Source organism: Dipodomys spectabilis, unplaced genomic scaffold (assembly GCF_019054845.1).
Source record: "Dipodomys spectabilis isolate Male_0828 unplaced genomic scaffold, ASM1905484v1 ptg000802l, whole genome shotgun sequence".
Classification (NCBI taxonomy): Eukaryota; Metazoa; Chordata; class Mammalia; order Rodentia; family Heteromyidae; genus Dipodomys; species Dipodomys spectabilis.
Window position 1 is genome coordinate 65,542 of NW_024871479.1, and position 19,537 is coordinate 85,078.

General features: G+C 54.6%; 1 protein-coding gene across 1 annotated transcript; it reads right to left on the bottom strand.

The window, feature by feature from the left end:
• Nucleotides 1-29: 29 nt before the first annotated feature.
• Taldo1 (transaldolase 1) lies at nt 30-13,400 on the bottom strand. Its single transcript, XM_042673342.1, has 8 exons — nt 13,253-13,400; nt 7,425-7,548; nt 3,927-4,034; nt 2,884-3,015; nt 1,113-1,288; nt 742-939; nt 433-578; nt 30-220 (listed from the first exon to the last, which is right to left on the bottom strand). The coding sequence occupies exons 1-8, from the start codon at nt 13,347-13,349 to the stop codon at nt 188-190; spliced, it is 1,014 nt and encodes a 337-aa protein (XP_042529276.1). The 5' UTR covers nt 13,350-13,400; the 3' UTR covers nt 30-187.
• Nucleotides 13,401-19,537: the final 6,137 nt, after the last annotated feature.

Here is a 19,537-nt window from a genome sequence, read left to right on the forward strand (position 1 = left end):
CCCATCCCCAATGAAGTGAAACAGCACAGGAAAAGTGACTGCTTTAATGCATTAGGTAAAATTTTACATAAAATCAGAAACACCATCCCTGCTCCCATAGCTGAAAATAACAATCTGTAACAAGCCCTGTGGAGTCAGACCTGAACGTGAAGGCCATGCAGGTCTGGGGTCCCGCCTCAGTGCTGCACTACTTCCCATTCTCTGCGCTGAACATCCGTTCCTAGAAGGAAGTCTGGCATTGGTTGGAGGGCCAGTCCCTCAGCACCCCTCCCCCAGGGCTGTGGGGCAGGACAATTCCCCTAGGATGATCTCCGGCCTCCTGATGGTGGGCAGATGTGTTGGGCCCAGGATCCCTGCAGCAAAATCTCAGGCCCGGCCAGCAAGCCCAGTGCAGGGCTGGCCTGCAGGGCCACATGCCCCCACCACACTCACAGTCAGCATCCGCTCCAGCTTCCCCGCATCCGCAGCAAACTTCCGGATCCCATCAGACAGCTTCTCCACAGCCATCTGGTCCTCATTGTGCAGCCAGCGGAAGGCCTTCTCATCCAGGTGTATCTTCTCCAAGTCACTGGCCTGGGCTAGGGGACATTGCAGCTCTGTGCCCACCCTGCCTCCTCAGTCCCCACGCTGGTGACGTGTGTGACAGCCATTAGGTCTGCCCTGCTGCGGGGCCCACCCCATCGCCAGGGGAGGCCGGACGGGTCTGCCCAGCAGCACCCACAGCTGGGCCCCGGGGCTTACCGGCTTTGGCTGAAAGCATGGGTGTTAGCTTGGCAGTGTCCTTGAGCAGCTCCCCTAGGAGCTTGGGGGAGATGGTGAGGAAGTCGCAGCCCGCCAGCGCTTTGATCTCGCCCGTGTTGCGGAAGGAGGCGCCCATGACGATGGTCTTGTAGCCAAACTTCTTGTAGTAGTTGTAGATTTTGGTCACACTCTTTACCCCTGGAGGAAACCCAGTCATGTTCCAGGAGGCCCTCTGCTCTCAATACCAGCCCCTCTTGACCCACCCTGACCTGCACCTCCAGCACAGTTTGGGGGCACAGGGTGCTCCTCCTGCTCACCGGTGTGGCGGCTCCCTCACCCTCCCTCCCTCTGACTTCAAAGGGGCGGCTCACCAGGGTCCTCCAAGGGCTCAAAGGCTTTCTTGTCTGTGTTTGCCACGTGCCAATCAAGGATTCTCCCCACAAAGGGGGAAATGAGCGTCACGCCTGCCTCGGCACAGGCCACAGCCTGGGCGAAGGAGAAGAGCAGCGTCATGTTGCAGTGGACACCGTGCCGTTCCTCCAGCTCCCTGTGGGGGTGGGGTGGGAAGGGAATGGGCAGAACCGTCACTCACCTGTTAAGAGTAAGCCTCCTGGGCTGGGCAGGTGGCTCAGTGGTGGACTGCTGGCCTAGCACGCTTGAAGCCCTGAGTTCAATCCCTCAGCACCACACACGTGGAAAAAGCCAGATGTGCTTCAGCTCAAGTGGCAGAGCACTAGCCTAGAGCAAAAGCTCAGGGATGTACCCAGACCTGAGATCAAGTCCTACTACTGGCCAAAAAAAAAAAAAAAAAAAAAGCCTCCAAGCTGGTACTCAGGAGGCTCAGATCTGAGGATCCTGGCTCAAAGCTAGCCTGAGCAGGAAAGTCGTGAAGACTCCTTTTTGTGGTCGGTTGTGGGGCTTGAACTTAGCCTGGGCCCTCAGTACACATACACAGAAAAAGCCAGAAGTGGCGCTGTGACTCAAGTGGTAGAGCTCTTGCCTTGAGCTGAATTGCTGAAGGACAGCGCCCAGGCCTAGAGTTTAAGCCCCATGACTGACCAAAAAAGCAGTAGCAGCCTCCAGGCTTGTTGCTCATCAGGGTTCTGTCTAGAGACTGCTTACAGGTTGCCAGGGTTTCCTTCATCCCACTCATATTGCAAAACGAGCAAAAGCAACTGAGGTCCCTGTTTTTTCTAAAGCACCACAACTCCCAGGAGCTTAGCTCTCAGGCCAGAGCCATCGTGTCATCCCTGACCACCGCTGAGCCCTAGCCCTGCCTGAGACTACTCTGCAGCAGACCCATGGTCCCAGCTTCTCCCTGTATACTGGACCGTTGCCCACGCCCATCACCATGGAGACAGTGTGGACCCCAAAGACATCAGAGCCTGTTGTGCCATGTCTCTGGTGTGAATACTGCCAAGCAGAGGTTGCTGCGGCCACAAGTTCTCTCCCCGGGGCTGTGTGGCCACTCCAGTGTCTCAATTAAGGCTGTCCCTGCAGCATGGGGGAACAGCACCCAGGACACGGAGAGGAACAAGCAGGGAACAAACAGGCTGGGCAGATGCAAGAGGAGACCTCAGGTTTCCTGTGTGCCCGGTCACTCCAGCGCCCGAGGCAGAGTACTGGCTATCAGCAAAGTTTTACTTTGTTTTTGAATTTTCAGTCTCTTCTGCTCTGAGCATGTAATTCATGTAATAATTTTCTATGATCTTACTATGCAAAAGTTGGGCACCAGTGGCTTACAGCCATAATCCCTGTCACTCAGGAAGCTGAGATCTGAGGATCCCAGTTCAAGGCCAGACCTGACAAATTCAAGAGAACCTTTTCTCCAAGTAATCAGAAATAGCTAGAAGTGGAGGTATGGCTCAAATGGGAGAGTAAAAACGTCAAGCTTGAGCACGATGAGACCCTGAGTTTGAGGCCCTGTACCAGCTCAAAACAAATAATAAATGAAAATTATGGAAGCTTAGCTTCATGGAGCAGGAGAGACGTGAGTGGCAAAGTCTACGGCTGATAAGGATGCCTTTCCTTCCTCCTGGCTGGTCTAAAGGGACACTCTACGGATCCACCTGAGTGGAGGTAAGGATTGGCCCCCAGAAACAGGTAGAATGAGACCGCCCCTTCCTGGCAGTGGACACTTACTTTCCAGCCTGAATTCCCTCCCAGGTTGAGGACAGCTTGATGAGAATCCTGTCCTTGTTGATTCCAGCATCCTCATAGAGCTCGATGAGGCGTCTGGCTCGGGCCACCATTGCATCCTTATCGAAAGACAGCCTGAGGGAGGATGTGTCAGGGTGATCCAAGGAAGAGCGTACTGGCTGCAGCGTGCCTGCCCTGCTCTGAGCACAGCCCACTCAGGACTGATCTTAGGAGTCTGACCTCAAGGCCAGAATTGCTCGGTATTATGTTCATGAAGACAGACTAATGATCAGTTAATAGGCAGGCAGGAAGCTCCAGGACATTTGGATAGCAGCAGGCATCTCAAAAGATCAATTACCACCAGGCGTCGGTGTCTCCTGCCTGAAATCCAAGCTACTCAGGAGGCTGAGATCCAAGGATCACAGTCAAAGCCAGCTTGGGCATGAAAGTCTATCAGACTTTTATCTCCAATGAACCACTCAAAACCAGAAGTGCCGCGCTCACCTTGAGCTGAAGAGCTGAGGGACAGAGCTCAGGCCCAGAGTTCAAGCCTGTAATCCTGGCAACTCAGGAGGTTGAGATCTGAGGACCATGGCTGGAAGCCAAGCCCAGGCAGAAAAGTCTATGACATACTTACTACCAACTAACTACAAAAAAAGCCAGAAGTCGGGCTGGGAAGTTGGCTCAGTGGTAGAGCGCTTGCCTTGCATGCCAGAGGCCCTGGGTTCGATTCCTCAGCACCACATAAGCAAAAATAAAAAATAAAAAAAAATAAAAATAAAGTGTGGTCTTCTTATTTCATATAAGAAGATATAAGTATGCTTTAAAAAAAAAAAAAAAAAAAAAGCCAGAAGTGGAGCCTGTGATTCAAGTGGTAGAGGGCACTAGCCTTGAGCAAAAAAAAAAAAAAAAACAAAAACAAGCACAATGCTCAGGCCCTTAATTCAAACCACAGGGCTGGCACCAAAACAAAAAGGAAAAAAAGTTATCTTCCTAAAGCATAGATGCTGAAGGGGGCGGCAGCCTTCCTGCCCTCTCACACCTACCTGGCGTCTACTTCTGTGGATACACGGCCTGGAATCTTCTTCAGTATTTCTGCTCCAAACAACACGAAAAGTTTATCCATAGCATTTTTAATCTGGTCTTCTTGTGGCCTGAAATTCAGAGTAGGGAAAAAAAACAAGAACTTGGAGGTTTCACAGAAGCCTACAAAACAAATTCTGGATTCTTTTGCAAAGTGTCTTTCCTCTTTCTTTTTCTCTACAATGTTTTAGCTCAGCAAGATGGTAACACCTATAATCCCAGCAGTAGAGGTCAAGGCAGATGGAACAGGACTTCCAGGCAAGCCTGGACTATACACCAGACTGTCTCAAAATACCAAAACATCTACACCACAAAATTGACTGTCTTGACCACTTCAAGTGAACAGCACTGAGCAGTTCAAACTGCTGTGAAACATCACCACTACCATTGTCTATCTTCACAGCTCTCTCATTTCCCAAGCCCAAACCCTCTATTTTGGCACTTGCAAAACTAATGACCTTTCCCAGAGAAATTATATATGTTTAAGAAAGTAGAAGCAGGGCACCGGTGGCTCACACCTGTAATCTAATCCTAGTTACTCAGGAGGCTGAGCTCTGAGGATCATGGTTCAAAGCCAGCCCGGGCAGGAAAGTGCTTGAGACTCTCATCTCCAATAAACCACTAGAAAACCGAAGTGGCGCTGTGGCTCAAGTAGTAGACGCTCGCCTTGAGCTGAAGAGCGCAGGGACAGCGCCCAAGCTCAGAAGGGGCTGGGAATGTGGCTTGGTGGTAGAATGCTTGTCTGGCGTGCATGAAGCCCTGGGTTCTATTCCTCAGTACCACATACACAGAAGAAGATGGAAGTGGCATTGTGGATCAAGTGGTAGAGTGCTCGCCCCCAACCCCCCACTCCCTTTTGTTTTTGTGCTGGTCATGGGGCTTGAACTGTAGGCTTGGGTGCTGTCCCTGAACTTTTTTTGCTCAAGGCTAGTACTCTACCACTTTCAACCATTTGGAGAGAGAAGTTTTTACAGGCCTTCCTGCCCAGGCTGGCTTCAAACTGCTACTCTCTGATCTCAGCCTCCTGAGTAGGATTTACAGGTGTGCCTGGACACAGCGCTAGCCTTGAGCAAAAGCAGCTCAGGGACAGTGCCCAGGCCCTGAGTTCAAGCCCCAGGACTGGCAAAAAAAAAAAAGCTGCAAGTAGAGCTGTGGCTCAAGTAGCAGAGCACTAGCCTTGAACAAAAAAGAGTCAGCAAGGTCAGTACCCAGGCCCTGTCCCTGAGTTGAAGCTGCAGGACCAGCACACACACACACACAAATACACATATACGTTCATACATCCATATATGAACGGTTAGAGGTGGGGATATGGGAACAGGAAGGGGCACACAGTTGGGATAGATGCCCTGCAGCAGTGTATTCTCACATTTTGCCAACTTTCAACTGCAGTGTGATCATATAAATTGGACCTCAATAAAACCTGACTTGGAAGCTCTTTTCAGTCTCTCCCAAGTTGCCTGGGCAGATAACAGATGAGGTGCAGCTACTAATCCCACATGAGTCCCAAGGTGAGGTGCCATCCCCTCATGCACACGGTGCGCCTGCATCCGCGACCCTTCCAACCTAGGGGCCAGCTGCCGGAGCAGAACCTGATGACCTGTGGGAGCCCAGGTGCCACAGCCACACAACTCCAGGACAACCATGAGAGGAGAGGAAATCTGGCTGTGGTCAGGAAGGCAGGGGCTACAGGCACTATGCAGAGCAGCTGCGCTCCAAGGAAAATGCTACTAGACCCACTCCTGCCCAGACCACACGCCCTCTCAGGCATAATCGCCTGAAGAAAATAAAAATGGAGTCTAGAAAATGAAAACTGGCTGAAGGCATGGCTCAAGTGGTAAAGTGCCTTCTCTGCAAAAGTATGAGGCCCTGGCTCAAGTGGTAGAGCACTACAAAGAGACTCAGGGACAGCCTCCAGGCTGAGTTTAAGCCCCACAAAAGAGGGGGAAGGAAAAAAAAAACTTGGGTGCTGGTGGCTCACACCTGTCATCCTAGCCACTCAAGAGGTTGAGATCTGAGGATCACAGTTCAAAGCCAGCCTAGGTAGGAAAGGCCGTGAGACTCTTATCTCCAATTAACTACCAGAAAACCGGAAGTGGTGCTGTGGCTCAAGTGGTAGAGCGCTCGCCTTGAGCTGAAGAGCTGAGGGACGGCGCCCAGGCCCAGAGTTCAAGACACATGACTGACCACAAAAACAAACAAGAGAAAAAGGGTTAGGGACATGCATCAGGTGATAGAGCACCTACCTGGATAGTTCAAGGACCTATATTCAAGCCTAAGTATTGCCAAAAGAATAAACTAACTGGGCTGGGAAGGTGGCTCAGTGGTAGAGCGCTTGCCTTGCATGCATGAGGCCCTGGGTTCAATTCCTCAGCACCACATAAGCAAAAAGAATAAAGCAGAGCGCTAGCCTTGAGCTGAAGAGCTGAGGGACAGTGCATAGGCCCAGAGTTCAGGCCCTAAGACTGGACCCCCCCCCCAAAAAAAAAAAAAAAAAGAATAAACTAATTGGCTGGGTATTGGTGGTTCATGACTGTAATCCTAGCTACTCAGGAGGCTGAGATCTGAGGATCATGGTTCAAAGTTAGCCCAGGCAGGAAAGTCCATGAAGACTCTTATCTCCAAATAACCACCAGAAAATCAGAAGTAGAGCTGTGGCTCAAAGTGGTAGAGTGCTAGCCTTTAGCAAAAGAGCAAGAACAGCACCCAGGACCCAAGTTCAAGCCCAATTACCAACCAAAAATAAAAATGAAAACAACAATCTAACAAATGCCCACGAGAAGACAGAGCAGCGGCGTCTCAAGCGCAGGATCTCCACAGCTCGGGCACTGGGGCGCTGCAGGCACTCTGCGATGCAGGCTGCAGGTTCTCAGCAAGGCTCTGAGCCCTGCCTCCACAACGGGACAATTTATTCCACCTGACTTACACTTCTTTTGATTTACTGGTCATGGGGATTGAACTCGGGGCCTAGGCACTGTCCCTGAGCTCTTTTACTCAAAGCTAACGTTCTACCACTTAGAGCCACAGCTCCACTTCCAGTTTTCTGGTGGTTAACTGGAGATAAGAGTCTCACAGACAGGGCTGGGAAGGTGGCTCAGTGGTGAAGTACTTGCCTTGCATGCCTAAGGCCCTGGGTTCGATTCCTCAGCAGCACATAAGCAGAAAAAGCCAGAAGTGGTGCTGTGGCTAAAGTGAGAGCACTAGCTTTGAGCTGAGGGACAGCGCGCAGGCCCAGAGTTAGGCCCCATGACTGGGGGGAAAAAAAGTCTCACGGACTTTCCTGCCCAGGCTGGCTTTGAAACATGGTCCTCAGATCTCAGGCTCCTGAGTAGTTAGGATGACAGGCGTGAGCCACCTGAGCCCAGCTGATTTACACTTTAATAAACAGGGAAAGACGGTATTGGGCAGGGCAGTTAGACTAGTGAGGTTGGGGGAGGGGGGGGAGGGCGCTGAGCACTTACCCACCCAGCTTCTTGCCATAGGCAATGGCTTCCTCCACCAGTTCTTGGTAGGCAGGCATCTGTGCTGCAGCCAGAATCAGGGACGGGTTGGTGGTGGCATCCTGTGGCTTGTACTCATCTATGGCTAGAGAAAAAAATTTAAAAGCAGCTGTGATATGGGGATCCAGAGTGGCTGAGAGTGATTGGAATATAATGTAAACCTGTGGGAATATAAAATCCTCCCAGCAATTGAAAAAAATACCAAGTGTGAGGATTCTGTTTTTTTGGTGGGAGGTATGGTGCTTGGTCCAAAAACCGAGACCCTTGCTATGCTAGGCAAAGTTTGTACCACTGACCTATATAGCCTCATCCTGATGATTTGTGTGTATCTGCCCTACCGAGGCTTGAACGCAGGGCCTCACATTCTTGCTCTTAACGAGGCTGGAGCTCTACCACTTGAGCTACACTTCCACTTTTTTTTTTTGGTCATGGGTCTTGAACTCTGGGCCTGGGCACTGTCCCTCAGCTCTTCAGCTCAAGACAAGCGCTCTACCACTTGAGCCACAGCACTACTTGTGGCTTTTGCTGCTTATGTGGTGCTGAGGAATCGAACCCAGGGCCTCATGCATGTGAGGCAAGCACTCTACCACTGAGCCACCTTCCCAGCCTCTACTTCCACTTCTGACTTTTGGTTAATTGGAGATGAGAGCCTCTTGAACCTTGACCCAGCCTAAGTAGCTGTAATTACAGGCAGAAGCATCTGCATGGTTAGCCTTCATAGTCAATTGATTAGATCGAGGGTATTTCTAGGAGTGTATGTGAAGAGGTTCTAGAGGTTTAACTATGGGGGAAGACCCACCCTGAACAGGTAGTGCTATCCAATAGCCCAGGGTCCACATGGACTAAAAGGCAATGGAGGAAGCCAGAGATACAAGGATTCTCTCTGTTTCCGTTCATCCTCCTGCTGTCAGCTGCTCTGATCAATCCACCACAGCCTGCCTGCCATGATGGACTGAAACCAAGAGTCAAAAAAAGTCTTCCGGCCTAGCATTGGTGGCTCACGCCTGTAATCCTAGCTACTTGGGAAGCTGAGATCTGATGATCGCAGTTCAAAGCCAGCCCGGGCAGAAAATGCCTGAGACTCTTACCTCCAATTAGCCACTCAGAAAGCTGGAAGTAGCATTGTGGCTCAAGTGGTAGAGCGCTAGCCTTGAGCTGAAGAGCTAAGGGACAGTGCCCAGGCCCAGAGTTCAGGCCCTACAACCAAATAAGTAAGTAAATAAATAAATAAATCTTCCGTCCCCTAAGTTCCAGCAGAAAGTAGAGCATTTTCTTTGACTTGAAACTACACCTCCCTTCACAGGCTAGTCAACAGGTAGTTGTCTGCACAGTACTACAACAGCAATCAAGACTAGGCATTCAGCCAGGTAGGTGCTGCTGGCTCATATTTGTAATCCTACTCAGTATGCTGAGATCTGAGGACTGAAGTTTGAAGCCAGCATGGGCAGGAAAGTCCAGCAGATCCTGACTTTTTTTTTTTTTGGGTCTGGTTGTGGGCCTGAACTCTGGGCCTGGGCACTGTCCCTCAGCTCTTCAGCTCAAGGCTGGCGCTCTACCACTTGAGCCACAGCGCCACTTCCGGCTTTTTTCCTTTTTGCTTATGTAGTGCTGGGGAGTCGAACCCAGGGCCTCAGGCATGCAAGGCAAGCGCTCTACCACTGAGCCACCTTCCCAGCCCACCAGATCCTGACTTTAATTAACCACCCAAAGGCCAGAAGTGGAGCTGTGGCTCAAGTGGTAGATTGTGAGCCTTGAGCACAAAAGCTCAAGGGCAGCACCCAGGCATACACAAGCCCCAGGACCAGCACACATACATGTATACATGTACACACGTACACACACACTCACACACACAGGAGACTAGATATCCATGCCAGAGTTATTGGTATACATCTGTAATACCTAAGGTAGAAAAACAAAGAGTTCAAGGCCAGCCTGGACTTTATAGCAAGAGCTTGTTTCAAAACAAAACAAGACTATATCCTAGGGAATAAACCAGCTTCTAAAAGAGATGACTTTCAGCTGAGTACTGGTTATCCTAGCTACTCAGGAGGCTAAGATCCGGAGGATATAGCTTCAAGCCAGCCTGGGCAGTAAAGGCTGCAAAACAACCATCTGAAAGCAGTGCTGAAGGCATGGCAAAAGTTGCAGAACGGCCAGACACCAGTGGCTCACGCCTGTCATCCCAGTTACTCAGGAGGCTGAGATCAGAGGATCGAGGATCAAAGCCAGCCCAGGCAGGAAACTCTATAAGACTCTTATCTCTAATTAACCACCAGAAAACCAGAAGTGGCGCTGTGGCTCAAGTGGTAGAGAGCTCGCCTTGAGCTGAAGAGCTGAGGGACAGCGCCCAGGCCCAGAGTTCAAGCCCTAGAAAAAAAAAAAAAAGAAGTTGTAGAATGCCAGCTAAGCAAGCCCAAGCTCTTGGGTTCAAACTCAGTACTGAAAAATAACAACAAACAAAGAGAAACCCAGAACCGACTTTCAGAAATTCCACTTGGAGTCCAACTGTGAAGCCCGGAGAACTCCCTACTGCCCACCAGGGGGCACACTGGTGCAGAGTAAGAAACAAGACACCACAGGGGATTATTCTTTCTCAGGAATTCAGAAAAGGCATTCGGGCTTGACCTGGAATTGAGGCAGAAGTAGACAGAAGAGAAGAGAGGGAAATTATTATTATTATTATTTTTGCCAGTCCTGGGGAGCTTGAACTTAGGGCCCAGGCGCTGTCCCTGAGCTTGTTTTGCTCAAGACTAGCTCTCTACCACTTGAACCACAGCCCTACTTCTGGCTTTTTCTGTTTATGTGGTACTGTGGAATCAAAGCCAGGGTTTCATGCATGCTAGGCAAGCACTCTACCACTAAGCCATGTTCCCAGCCTCAAAATTATATTCCTTTTAACCAGTATCAAAAGAGCTAGCTTCAAAAGTGAAAACCAGGAAGTGACCTGAAAAAAGCAGAAGAGATCCTATGCCACCACTCTTCTTTTTTAATGTTAAATTACAAGAATGGGGGAAGTGGTGCTGTGGCTCAAGCCGTGCAGCACTTACCTTAAGCTGAAGAGCTCAGGGACAGTGCCTAGGCTCAGAGTTCAAGCCCCCTGTCGGACACCCCACCCCACCCCCAAAAATAATAGGGCACAGAAGAGCTACCTAAATCTGCTTTCTCTTTAAAATATGGAAGGGGGGCTGGGAAGGTGGCTCAGTAGTAGAGCGCTTGCCTTGCATGCATGAGGCCCTGGGTTCGATTTTCAGCACCACATAAGCAAAAAGAAAAAAGCTGGAAGTAGCACTGTGGCTCAAGTGGTAGAGCGCTAGCCTTGAGCTGAAGAGCTGAGGGACAGAGCCCAGGCCCAGAGTTCAGGCCCCATGACCAGACCCAAAAAAATAAAAAAAAAATGGGTCTATCTAAACCTGTCATTTTGAAATGGTAATCCCTACTCACTTTGTGAGCAAGGATTTTCATCTTGTGAGGTTCTTTTTGGTGAGACACTCTGAAACTGTTTTCCTGAGTGGATGTCAAGGACCCGTGACTTCCCATGGAAGCTAAGCAGTAAAGAGAGGCCCTCATCTAGGCCCAGTGACAGAATGTGCCCTGAAGAGCAGATGCACAGTCATCATTGTCCAGCTGCCAATCAGACCAGGAAATGGGCAGGTTCCGCATGCTTATTTGACAGATTCGTATTTTCAGTGTCCTTTAAAAACAAAATTATAGCAATGGAGAAGAAATTAAGGGTTGTCCCTCAAGAGTTCGAGATCTCTGTTAACAAAACACCAGTGTCCTGGCGTTAACACAAATCTACAAATGAGACCTCTGGGGCAGGTTGAAAACGGGCACTGAGCCAGGTCCGAAGGTAGCACGGCTCACGCTAGAGCTCACTTCCTGATTTGGATATAACTGGAAACGGGGCAAAGGGCTCTTGGGTTCTGTGGGCTAATTTTGTAACTTCTTTGAGTCTGTAATTATTACGAAAGAAGGTAGGAAAAAAGTGTGCTTGTTGAAGTATGCCAGAATCCACTGAGTAGAAAAGGTAGTATTTCATTGTATAAAATTATCGTATCTCTGGGGCTGGGAAGGTGGCTCAGTGGTAGAGCGCTTGCCTCACATGCATGAGGCCCTGGGTTCAATTCCTCAGCACCACATAAGCAGAAAAAGCTGGAAGTGGCACTGAGGCTCAAGTGGTAGAGCACTGTCTTTGAGCTGAAGAGCTGAGAGACAGGGCCCAGACCCAGAGTTCAAGCCCCACAACTGACAAAAACAAAACAAAAATTACCACATCTCTTGAAAAAGTGAATCTGCTTTTAGCAACTATTTTTAAGTACAGTAGAAAACAAAAACGAGGGTGTGACCACAGTTCAGTGACACCCTGGGCTGACCTCCAGCACCCACACACTCACATACACATACAGGGTCGTTCCGGGGATTCTAAGAACAGAACAGAAGCTTGGATTCTATTTTCAGAGTCCTCCTAGAGAGTTAAGAACCTTCACTCAGAAAACAGTTCAACCCTGATCACTGTATATAGCTTGTATCAGTCTGTCTATTTGGGGGCTTGAACTGGGGGTCTGGGGCTGTTCCAAACTTTCTTGCTCAAGGCTAGCAGCTACAGCTCCACTGGTGTTACTTTTAAGTCATGGATTTTCCTGACCAGGCTGGTCAGGAAATCTCTTGAGTAGCTAGGATTACAACCATGAGAGAAAGTTGTTTCTTTTTGGTTTTGGTGCCAGTCTTGGGGCTCAACGGGGAGAGGGGCCGGGGGAGAGGGGCCGGGGAGAGGGGCCGGGGGAGAGGGGGAGAGGGGCCGGGGGAGAGGGGGCCGGGGGAGAGGGGCCGGGGAGAGGGGCCGGGGGAGAGGGGGCCGGGGGAGAGGGGCCGGGGAGAGGGGCCGGGGGAGAGGGGCCGGGGGAGAGGGGCCGGGGAGAGGGGCCGGGGGAGAGGGGCCGGGGAGAGGGGCCGGGGGAGAGGGGCCGAGGAGAGGGGGAGAGGGGCCGGGGAGAGGGGCCGGGGGAGAGGGGCCGGGGAGAGGGGGAGAGGGGCCGGGGGAGAGGGGCCGAGGAGAGGGGGAGAGGGGCCGGGGAGAGGGGCCGGGGGAGAGGGGCCGAGGAGAGGGGGAGAGGGGTCGGGGGAGAGGGGCCGAGGAGAGGGGGAGAGGGGTCGGGGGAGAGGGGCCGGGGGAGAGGGGCCGAGGAGAGGGGGAGAGGGGCCGGGGGAGAGGGGCCGAGGAGAGGGGGAGAGGGGCCGGGGAGAGGGGCCGGGGGAGAGGGGCCGAGGAGAGGGGGAGAGGGGCCGGGGGAGAGGGGCCGAGGAGAGGGGGAGAGGGGTCGGGGGAGAGGGGCCGGGGGAGAGGGGCCGGGGAGAGGGGCCGGGGGAGAGGGGGAGAGGGGCCGGGGGAGAGGGGCCGGGGAGAGGGGGAGAGGGGTCGGGGGAGAGGGGCCGGGGGAGAGGGGTCGGGGGAGAGGGGCCGGGGGAGAGGGGGAGAGGGGCCGGGGAGAGGGGCCGGGGGAGAGGGGCCGGGGAGAGGGGCCGGGGGAGAGGGGCCGGGGAGAGGAGCCGGGGAGAGGGGCCGGGGAGAGGGGGAGAGGGGCCGGGGAGAGGGGCCGGGGGAGAGGGGGAGAGGGGCCGGGGAGAGGGGTCGGGGAGAGGGGGAGAGGGGCCGGGGAGAGGGGTCGGGGGAGAGGGGCCGGGGGAGAGGGGCCGGGGAGAGGGGAGAGGGGCCGCCCGCCCGGCCCGCGCCCGCCCCGCCCGCAGCCCCCACCCCGGGGTCCGCGCGGCCCGCCCGGCGCCCTCACCGTGGAAGTCGCCGGTGTCGGCCACCACGGTGGTGAACTGCTTGAGCTGGTCCAGCGCGGACTCCATCCTCTGGCGCTTCACCGGGGAGCCCGACATGGCGAGGCGTGCGGCGGCGGGGCGACGGGGTGACGGGGTGACGGTGACGGTGACGGCGGCGGCGGCGGCGGCGGCGGCGGGGTGGGGAGGCGCAGCCCACAATGCCCCGCGCTCCCCGGCCAATCGGAGCGGTGGACAGCGAAGCCACGCCCCCGGGGAGCAGGCCCAGCCTCCGAGCGGAAGCCCCGCCCTCGAGGCGAGGCCACGCCCCCACGGCCCGGCTCCCGGGTACCCGCGAGTGTGCGGACCCTCGAGGACCGCCCGACGCCGCAGTTCCGGGCCGGACCCGATCGGCGGACCCCGCTGTGCCGCCTCTTAAAGCGCCTCCACGCCGCGGACAGGGAGGGCGAGCGGCCGCCCCCCAGCGCCGGGGCCGAGCTCCGTCCGGGGCTGTAGGCCGAGTCTGGCTCCTCCCACAGCCCCGCAGGCTCGCCTCAGACAAGAGCCACCCACAGCCTGGTGGATGGGCTGCAGCCCCGCCCAGGCCCGCGCGGCTGCGCGTGCGCGTCGCCGCCCGGCGCGCGCTCCGCGGGGAGGGGCCGACTGCGCGTGCGCCTGGGCCGCCCGGCGCGCGCTCCGCGGGGAGGGGCCGGCTGCGCGTGCGCCTGGGCCGCCCGGCGCGCGCTCCGCGGGGAGGGGGGCCGGCTGCGCGTGCGCCTGGGCCGCCCGGCGCGCGCTCCGCGGGGAGGGGGGCCGGCTGCGCGTGCGCCTGGGCCGCCCGGCGCGCGCTCCAGGCTCGTGGGCAGGGGTACTTCACCGGGAATCCACGGCTACCGAGAGCACCCCCGGGACGGAGTGGCCAGGAGTGCGCTGCCGGGCGCGTTGCCGTCCACGAGCGAGTGCCTCCTCCCATTTCCTTCCACAGACCGCGCGAGCTGGGCCTGGCGCTTTATCCTCCCTCCCTGACCCTGACCCTGACCCTGACCGGCTCTGCTCCCTCCCTGACCCTGACCCTGACCCTGACCGGCTCTGCTCCCTCCCTGACCCTGACCGGCTCTGCTCCCTCCCTGACCCTGACCCTGACCAGCTCTGCTCCCTCCCTGACCCTGACCAGCTCTGCTCCCTCCCTGACCCTGACCCTGACCCTGACCCTGACCGGCTCTGCTCCCTCCCTGACCCTGACCCTGACCCTGACCGGCTCTGCTCCCTCCCTGACCCTGACCCTGACCCTGACCGGCTCTGCTCCCTCCCTGACCCTGACCCTGACCGGCTCTGCTCCCTCCCTGACCCTGACCCTGACCGGCTCTGCTCCCTGCCCAGAATGACCCAGGGACTGAGAACTCCTCCTCTGGCTCATCACACTGGCAGCTTGTTCGGAGGTGCACGTGTAACACACCTTCTTGTGTGCCACAGGGGCTGGTGGGGTCCCCCTTGGCCTCCCTCGTGGGGGTGCGCAGGGCAGACTGGTGTGTCCAGCTTGCGTCTATTTGCAGAAGCAGACTTGGGCACTTCCTGACCAGGAAGAGAGGGAAGAGCTCACTGGGCAAACCTGCCTTGTGTCACTCAGAAACTGGCCTGGGCAGAAGAGGGGCGGTCCATAGACTTTGCACCCCATTCTCTTGCTGTCTCAGAAAGACTTCAATTGTTCTCTCTTCCAGTCTTGCATGAAAGGTCTGGCCCCTCCTAGGCCTTGGAGGCGGAGACAGCTACCCCTTGGCTGCTGGGACCTGGGACACACACAAATGAAAGAGGTGGAGGCCAGCACTGGCCTTTACACCTGTGGTTCCAGCTTCTGCAATCTGAGAATCACAATCCAAAGCCAGATGGGGCAGGAAAATCCATGAGATTCTTTTTTTTTTTTGGGGGGTCCGGTCCTGGGGCCTGAACTCTGGGCCTGGGCGCTGTCCCTCAGCTCTTCAGCTCAAGGCTAGCGCTCCACCACTTGAACCACAGCGCCACTTCCGGCTTTTTTCCTTTTGCGTATGTGGTGCTGAGGAATCAAACACAGGGCCTCAGGCATGCAAGGCAAGCGCTCTATCACTGAGCCACCTTCCCAGCCCATCCATGAGATTCTTATCTCCAATTAACCACTAGAAAACTAGAAGAGTGGGCTGGGAAGGTTTCTCAGTGGTAGAGCGTTTGCCTTGCGTGCATGAGGCCCTGGATTCAATTCCTCAGCACCACATAAGCTAAAAGAAAAAAGCCGGAAGTGGCACTGTGGTTCAAGTGGTACAGCCCTAGCCTTGAGCTGAAGAGCTGAAGGACAGCGCCCAGGCCCAGAGTTCAGGCCCCACGACTGGACCTCCCCCCCCCCCAAAAAAAAAAGAAAACTGGAAGGGAAGGGAAGCTCTAAGTGATAGAATGCTAGCCTTGAGCCAAAAAGCTTACCAACAGACAGCACCCAAGCCCTGAGTTCTAGCCCCACAACTGACTTATAAAAAAAAAGTGGATGTATCTGACCATGTATGAGCCTGACATTAAGGACATGAGCTTCCTCCAGCCTTTGCAAACCCTGTGTCCCTCACAGGTGGGTAATGAAGGAGGGTAGATCCAGGCTTGGGAGATGGAACAAACATGTATTAATGAATAGCTTGGTTAAAAGCATGTAAGCACTATTTTCTTTGCTTGAAGCCTTACATTTCCTCATACACTGCAATGTTAGTTAAAAAGAGAGAGGAAAAAAATAGTAGGTCTTGCCCTCTGACCCTGCCTGCTTGCCCATATAATTAGTATGCTCTAGAAACTAAAAGACATCTAAAACAAGAAACATATCCTGAGAAAATGACTCTTCATGACACAAAACATGTTTAGGGAAGAACACTTCCCTTGGGGATGGACAACTGTCCTGGCAGGAGCATGCCACAGACCCATCCTTGCAAGGATGCTCAGACATCCAGGCCATCCTCAGAATCTCAGTAAGTCAGGGTACCAGCAAAAGGGTTGAACACCAGAGGGCACTGGACAACCTAAGTGGTTGAGACCAGCCTCCCAGCAGGAAGCAGCGCGGCGGTGGGAGGGAGGACATTTATTTGGGGGGAGGCGCTGCTCTGGCTCTGACTGCCGGGCTCTAGAGTAGGACCTGTGACTTGGCCCATCCTGTAACATGGAGTTCCAGGCCAGAGACTGGACTCCACGGGTTCCACATGTCCAGTCTGGCCTCCTGCCCCAGTACCCCAATTAAAGACATTCATGCAAAAGTCAGGGATGGTGCAGCACTGGCATACCCAGCAGAGCAAAGTGAGCACTTCGGCGCATCTCTGGGTACAGACAGGAGCGTCAGGGGTGAGTAGGGACAGGGGCAGGGTTTTATTGAACAGCCTTGGTCACAGGCCATCCTGGCTGGTGAAGGTGGGGAAGGCCCTGCTGTCTGGGGGGAAGCTGTGACTTGTCCCAGGTGTCTTGCTCTTCACGGATTCCAAGGTGTGGGCTGGGAAGGTGGCTCAGTGGTAGAGCGCTTGCCTTGCAATGCATGAGGCCCTGGGTTCGATTCCCCAGCACCACATAAGCAAAAAGGAAAAAAAAGCCGGAAGTGGCGCTGTGGCTCAAGTGGTAGAGTGCTAGCCTTGAGCTGAAGAGCTGAGGGACAGCGCCCAGGCCCAGAGTTCAGGCCCCACAACCGGACCCAAAAAAACAAAAAAACAGATTCCAAGGTGACAGGGGAGAATGACTCTGAGCAAAGGAAATGATGCAAAATAGAGGCAGAGAGGCCAAGTTTGGATCCCAATTTTAGTACCTTTGCGGGCCCACTGCTTTGAGGAGTCAATACTTCTCAGCATCTAAGTACCATTGCCCCCCCCCACTCGGCTCCCCCCAGGACGCTAAGCCCTGACCAGGACAGCTCGGACGCACACCGTGCAGCAGGCTGCCTGCTCAGGAGGCCCAGCGACAGCCCCCACCCAGGTCCCATGCAGCCTGGGCAGGATTGGCAAGCAGGAAAACACTCCAGGGAGATCCAGCCTCAAGGAGGCCAGTGGAGAAAGGCCCTGACAGCTGCTAGAGCATGACCGTCAGCAGGACCGGCGAGCGGGGAGCAGGGAGGCAGAGTGCACGCCGAGGCTGGGAGGGTTGGCTTTAGTTGGCAACTGGCAGCTTTGTAAGGGCCTCCGAGTCCACCCTTTGGCTGAGGAAATGGCCTGCCTGGCACAGTGCTGGGGGCTGGGCAGACCCCTACTCACCAGACTGAGATCTGAGAATTAGGGCTCAAAGACAGCCCTGGCAGGAAAGTCTGTGAAACTTTTCTTTGCTGGTGTTAGAGTGTCTCTGCTTGTCTATCTGCTTGCCTTCTTACCTTCTCAATAAAGCTCTGTCCAGTGTTCTTACCATTGTGATTTGTCCAAAAATTCTTATTCACAGTCAAGGACCTTCAGTAAAGAGTCCCTACTTTTAGAGGGAAACTTCACAAACTTCATTGCATCCAGTGCTGCCTGCTCGCCACCTCATAGCAGCAGCGAGACCCCTGGCTTGTTTGGGAACCTCCTGAAAGCTGTGATCAGGACGGTCCCTCACCCACAGGTCCTTTCCCGCCAGTCACCTCTGTCCAGCACTACCATCGCAGGCCACAGGTCACCCTGTGCTGGGTAGCCAGCTGTGAGGAGCAGCTGCCACCTCTGATGTTCTCCAGCTTCCTGGCGAGCCAAGGATCTGGGATGCAATTTCTTAAAAGGAAGAAAAAGCCCTTTCTGCATGGCGTGGGAAACCCTCTTGTGTTCTGGCTCGCCTGAGTGGGCTCAAGTAGCCAAGGCCTGCTGTGGGCTTTGAGAGCCACAAAGCCATGCTTGTCCCCAGACAGAGATGGGCCTTGTTCGTGGGGATATTTGCTGTTGGCACAGACAGGCACAGAGTGGCAGCCACCAGCATCCCATCCGCCAGAGCAGCTGGCTGGGCAGTCAGTGTAGCCACTGTCCTGAAGATGTGAAGTTCTAATCTTGGGTCTCCTACTGGTCCAGTGTGGACACTCTCCCTCCAACCTGCAGATCCTCAGGCCCAAGCCCCTTTGCTAGTGCTGGCTCCTCCCTCCCCCTTGCTGATTTGTTGGTGGGGGTGGGGGGATGGCATTTAAGGACAAGAGTGATACAATTAGGGGAACTGCATTTGAACTTCAGCCAATTCTGGTTCCAGATCTGCTTCTGAAAGCTGCCCTGAGGCCAGCGCCAGCACAGGCCACGGACAGTACTCACTGCATGGCTACCATTTGCCACCTCTCATCTGCAGGCCAGGGGTACCCTAGCAGAAAGTGGGTAATCACAGGGCTCAGCCAGGCCAACTTGCCCTGATGCTGAGGGGGCCTGGGTCTTGGCACTGGGCAGGCAGAATGGGCAGCCCCATTCTGCCCTCGGGAAGGCAGCAGAGGGGATGCAATCAGGACTGCCAGGCACCAGTGGCTCCTGTCTGTAATCTAGCTCCTCAGAGGTCTAAGCCATGCTTCAAAGTCAATCCAAGCAGAAAAGTCTGAGGTACTATGTTTCCAGTTAACCAGTAAAGAACTGGGCTGGAGATGTTCAAATGGTAGAGCACCAGCTGTGAGCAAAAACAAAGCTAAGTGAGAGCTTGAGGCTGAATTTGAGCCCCGGGAACTGACATTAAACAAAACAAACAAAAACACCTCTTGGGCCCGGGGTTTAGAGCCTCCTTAGCTGCACTGAGGCCGCAGGGACAGTGGTGGGGGGTGGGGGTGGGGGTGGGGATGGGCAAGGAAGGCCGGTTGAGGAAGTACTGGTTCTGAGGGGCACAAGTTTAGCCTGTCCCAGGCTGGAGGCCCCCCGGTGTTCCAGACCATTCTGGGGAAGGCCTGTCCCTGCTGATGGTTGGGTGGGTGAGGCTAGAGGACAGCTCCTTGCTGAGACCAGGTGCCCCTGGGCCAGCAGAGGGAGCCGGCTGGGGCTAGGAAACCAGCCCCTCAACCATCCTCCACTTTCTCTCGGTTCTCTTGGGGTGGTGGCCCCTAGCCACGGTGGGAGTTTAGCCTTCTTCTTCAGGCCCACCAAGTCCAGCTTCTTCTGACAGATCTTGCTGGAAAGACTTGGTCCATTTAGGCCTGTCTGAATTGTCAGGCTGGAGCCTGCTGTATGATGAGCCATAATCCAGCCCCTACCAGGAACAAGCTGCAATTACCCCTGCCCACCCTCCTGGAACCCGAGGAAGATGCACCAGAGGATTGGGTCTCATGGCCAACTACCTCTCTGCCCCACCCCCACCCTCTTCTGGGGAATGAGAGGGCATGATCTGGCACCCCCTGGTGGCTACTCAGA

Coding starts and splice junctions, on each gene's coding strand:
- Taldo1 (XM_042673342.1), bottom strand. CDS start 13,349: ATGTCGGGCTCCCCGGTGAAGCGCCAGAGGATGGAGTCCGCGCTGGAC. Junction 4,035..7,424: donor TATGGCAAGAAGCTGGGTGG/GTAAGTGCTCAG, acceptor TCTGAATTTCAG/GCCACAAGAAGACCAGATTA. Junction 3,016..3,926: donor TCCACAGAAGTAGACGCCAG/GTAGGTGTGAGA, acceptor ATCCTCCCTCAG/GCTGTCTTTCGATAAGGATG.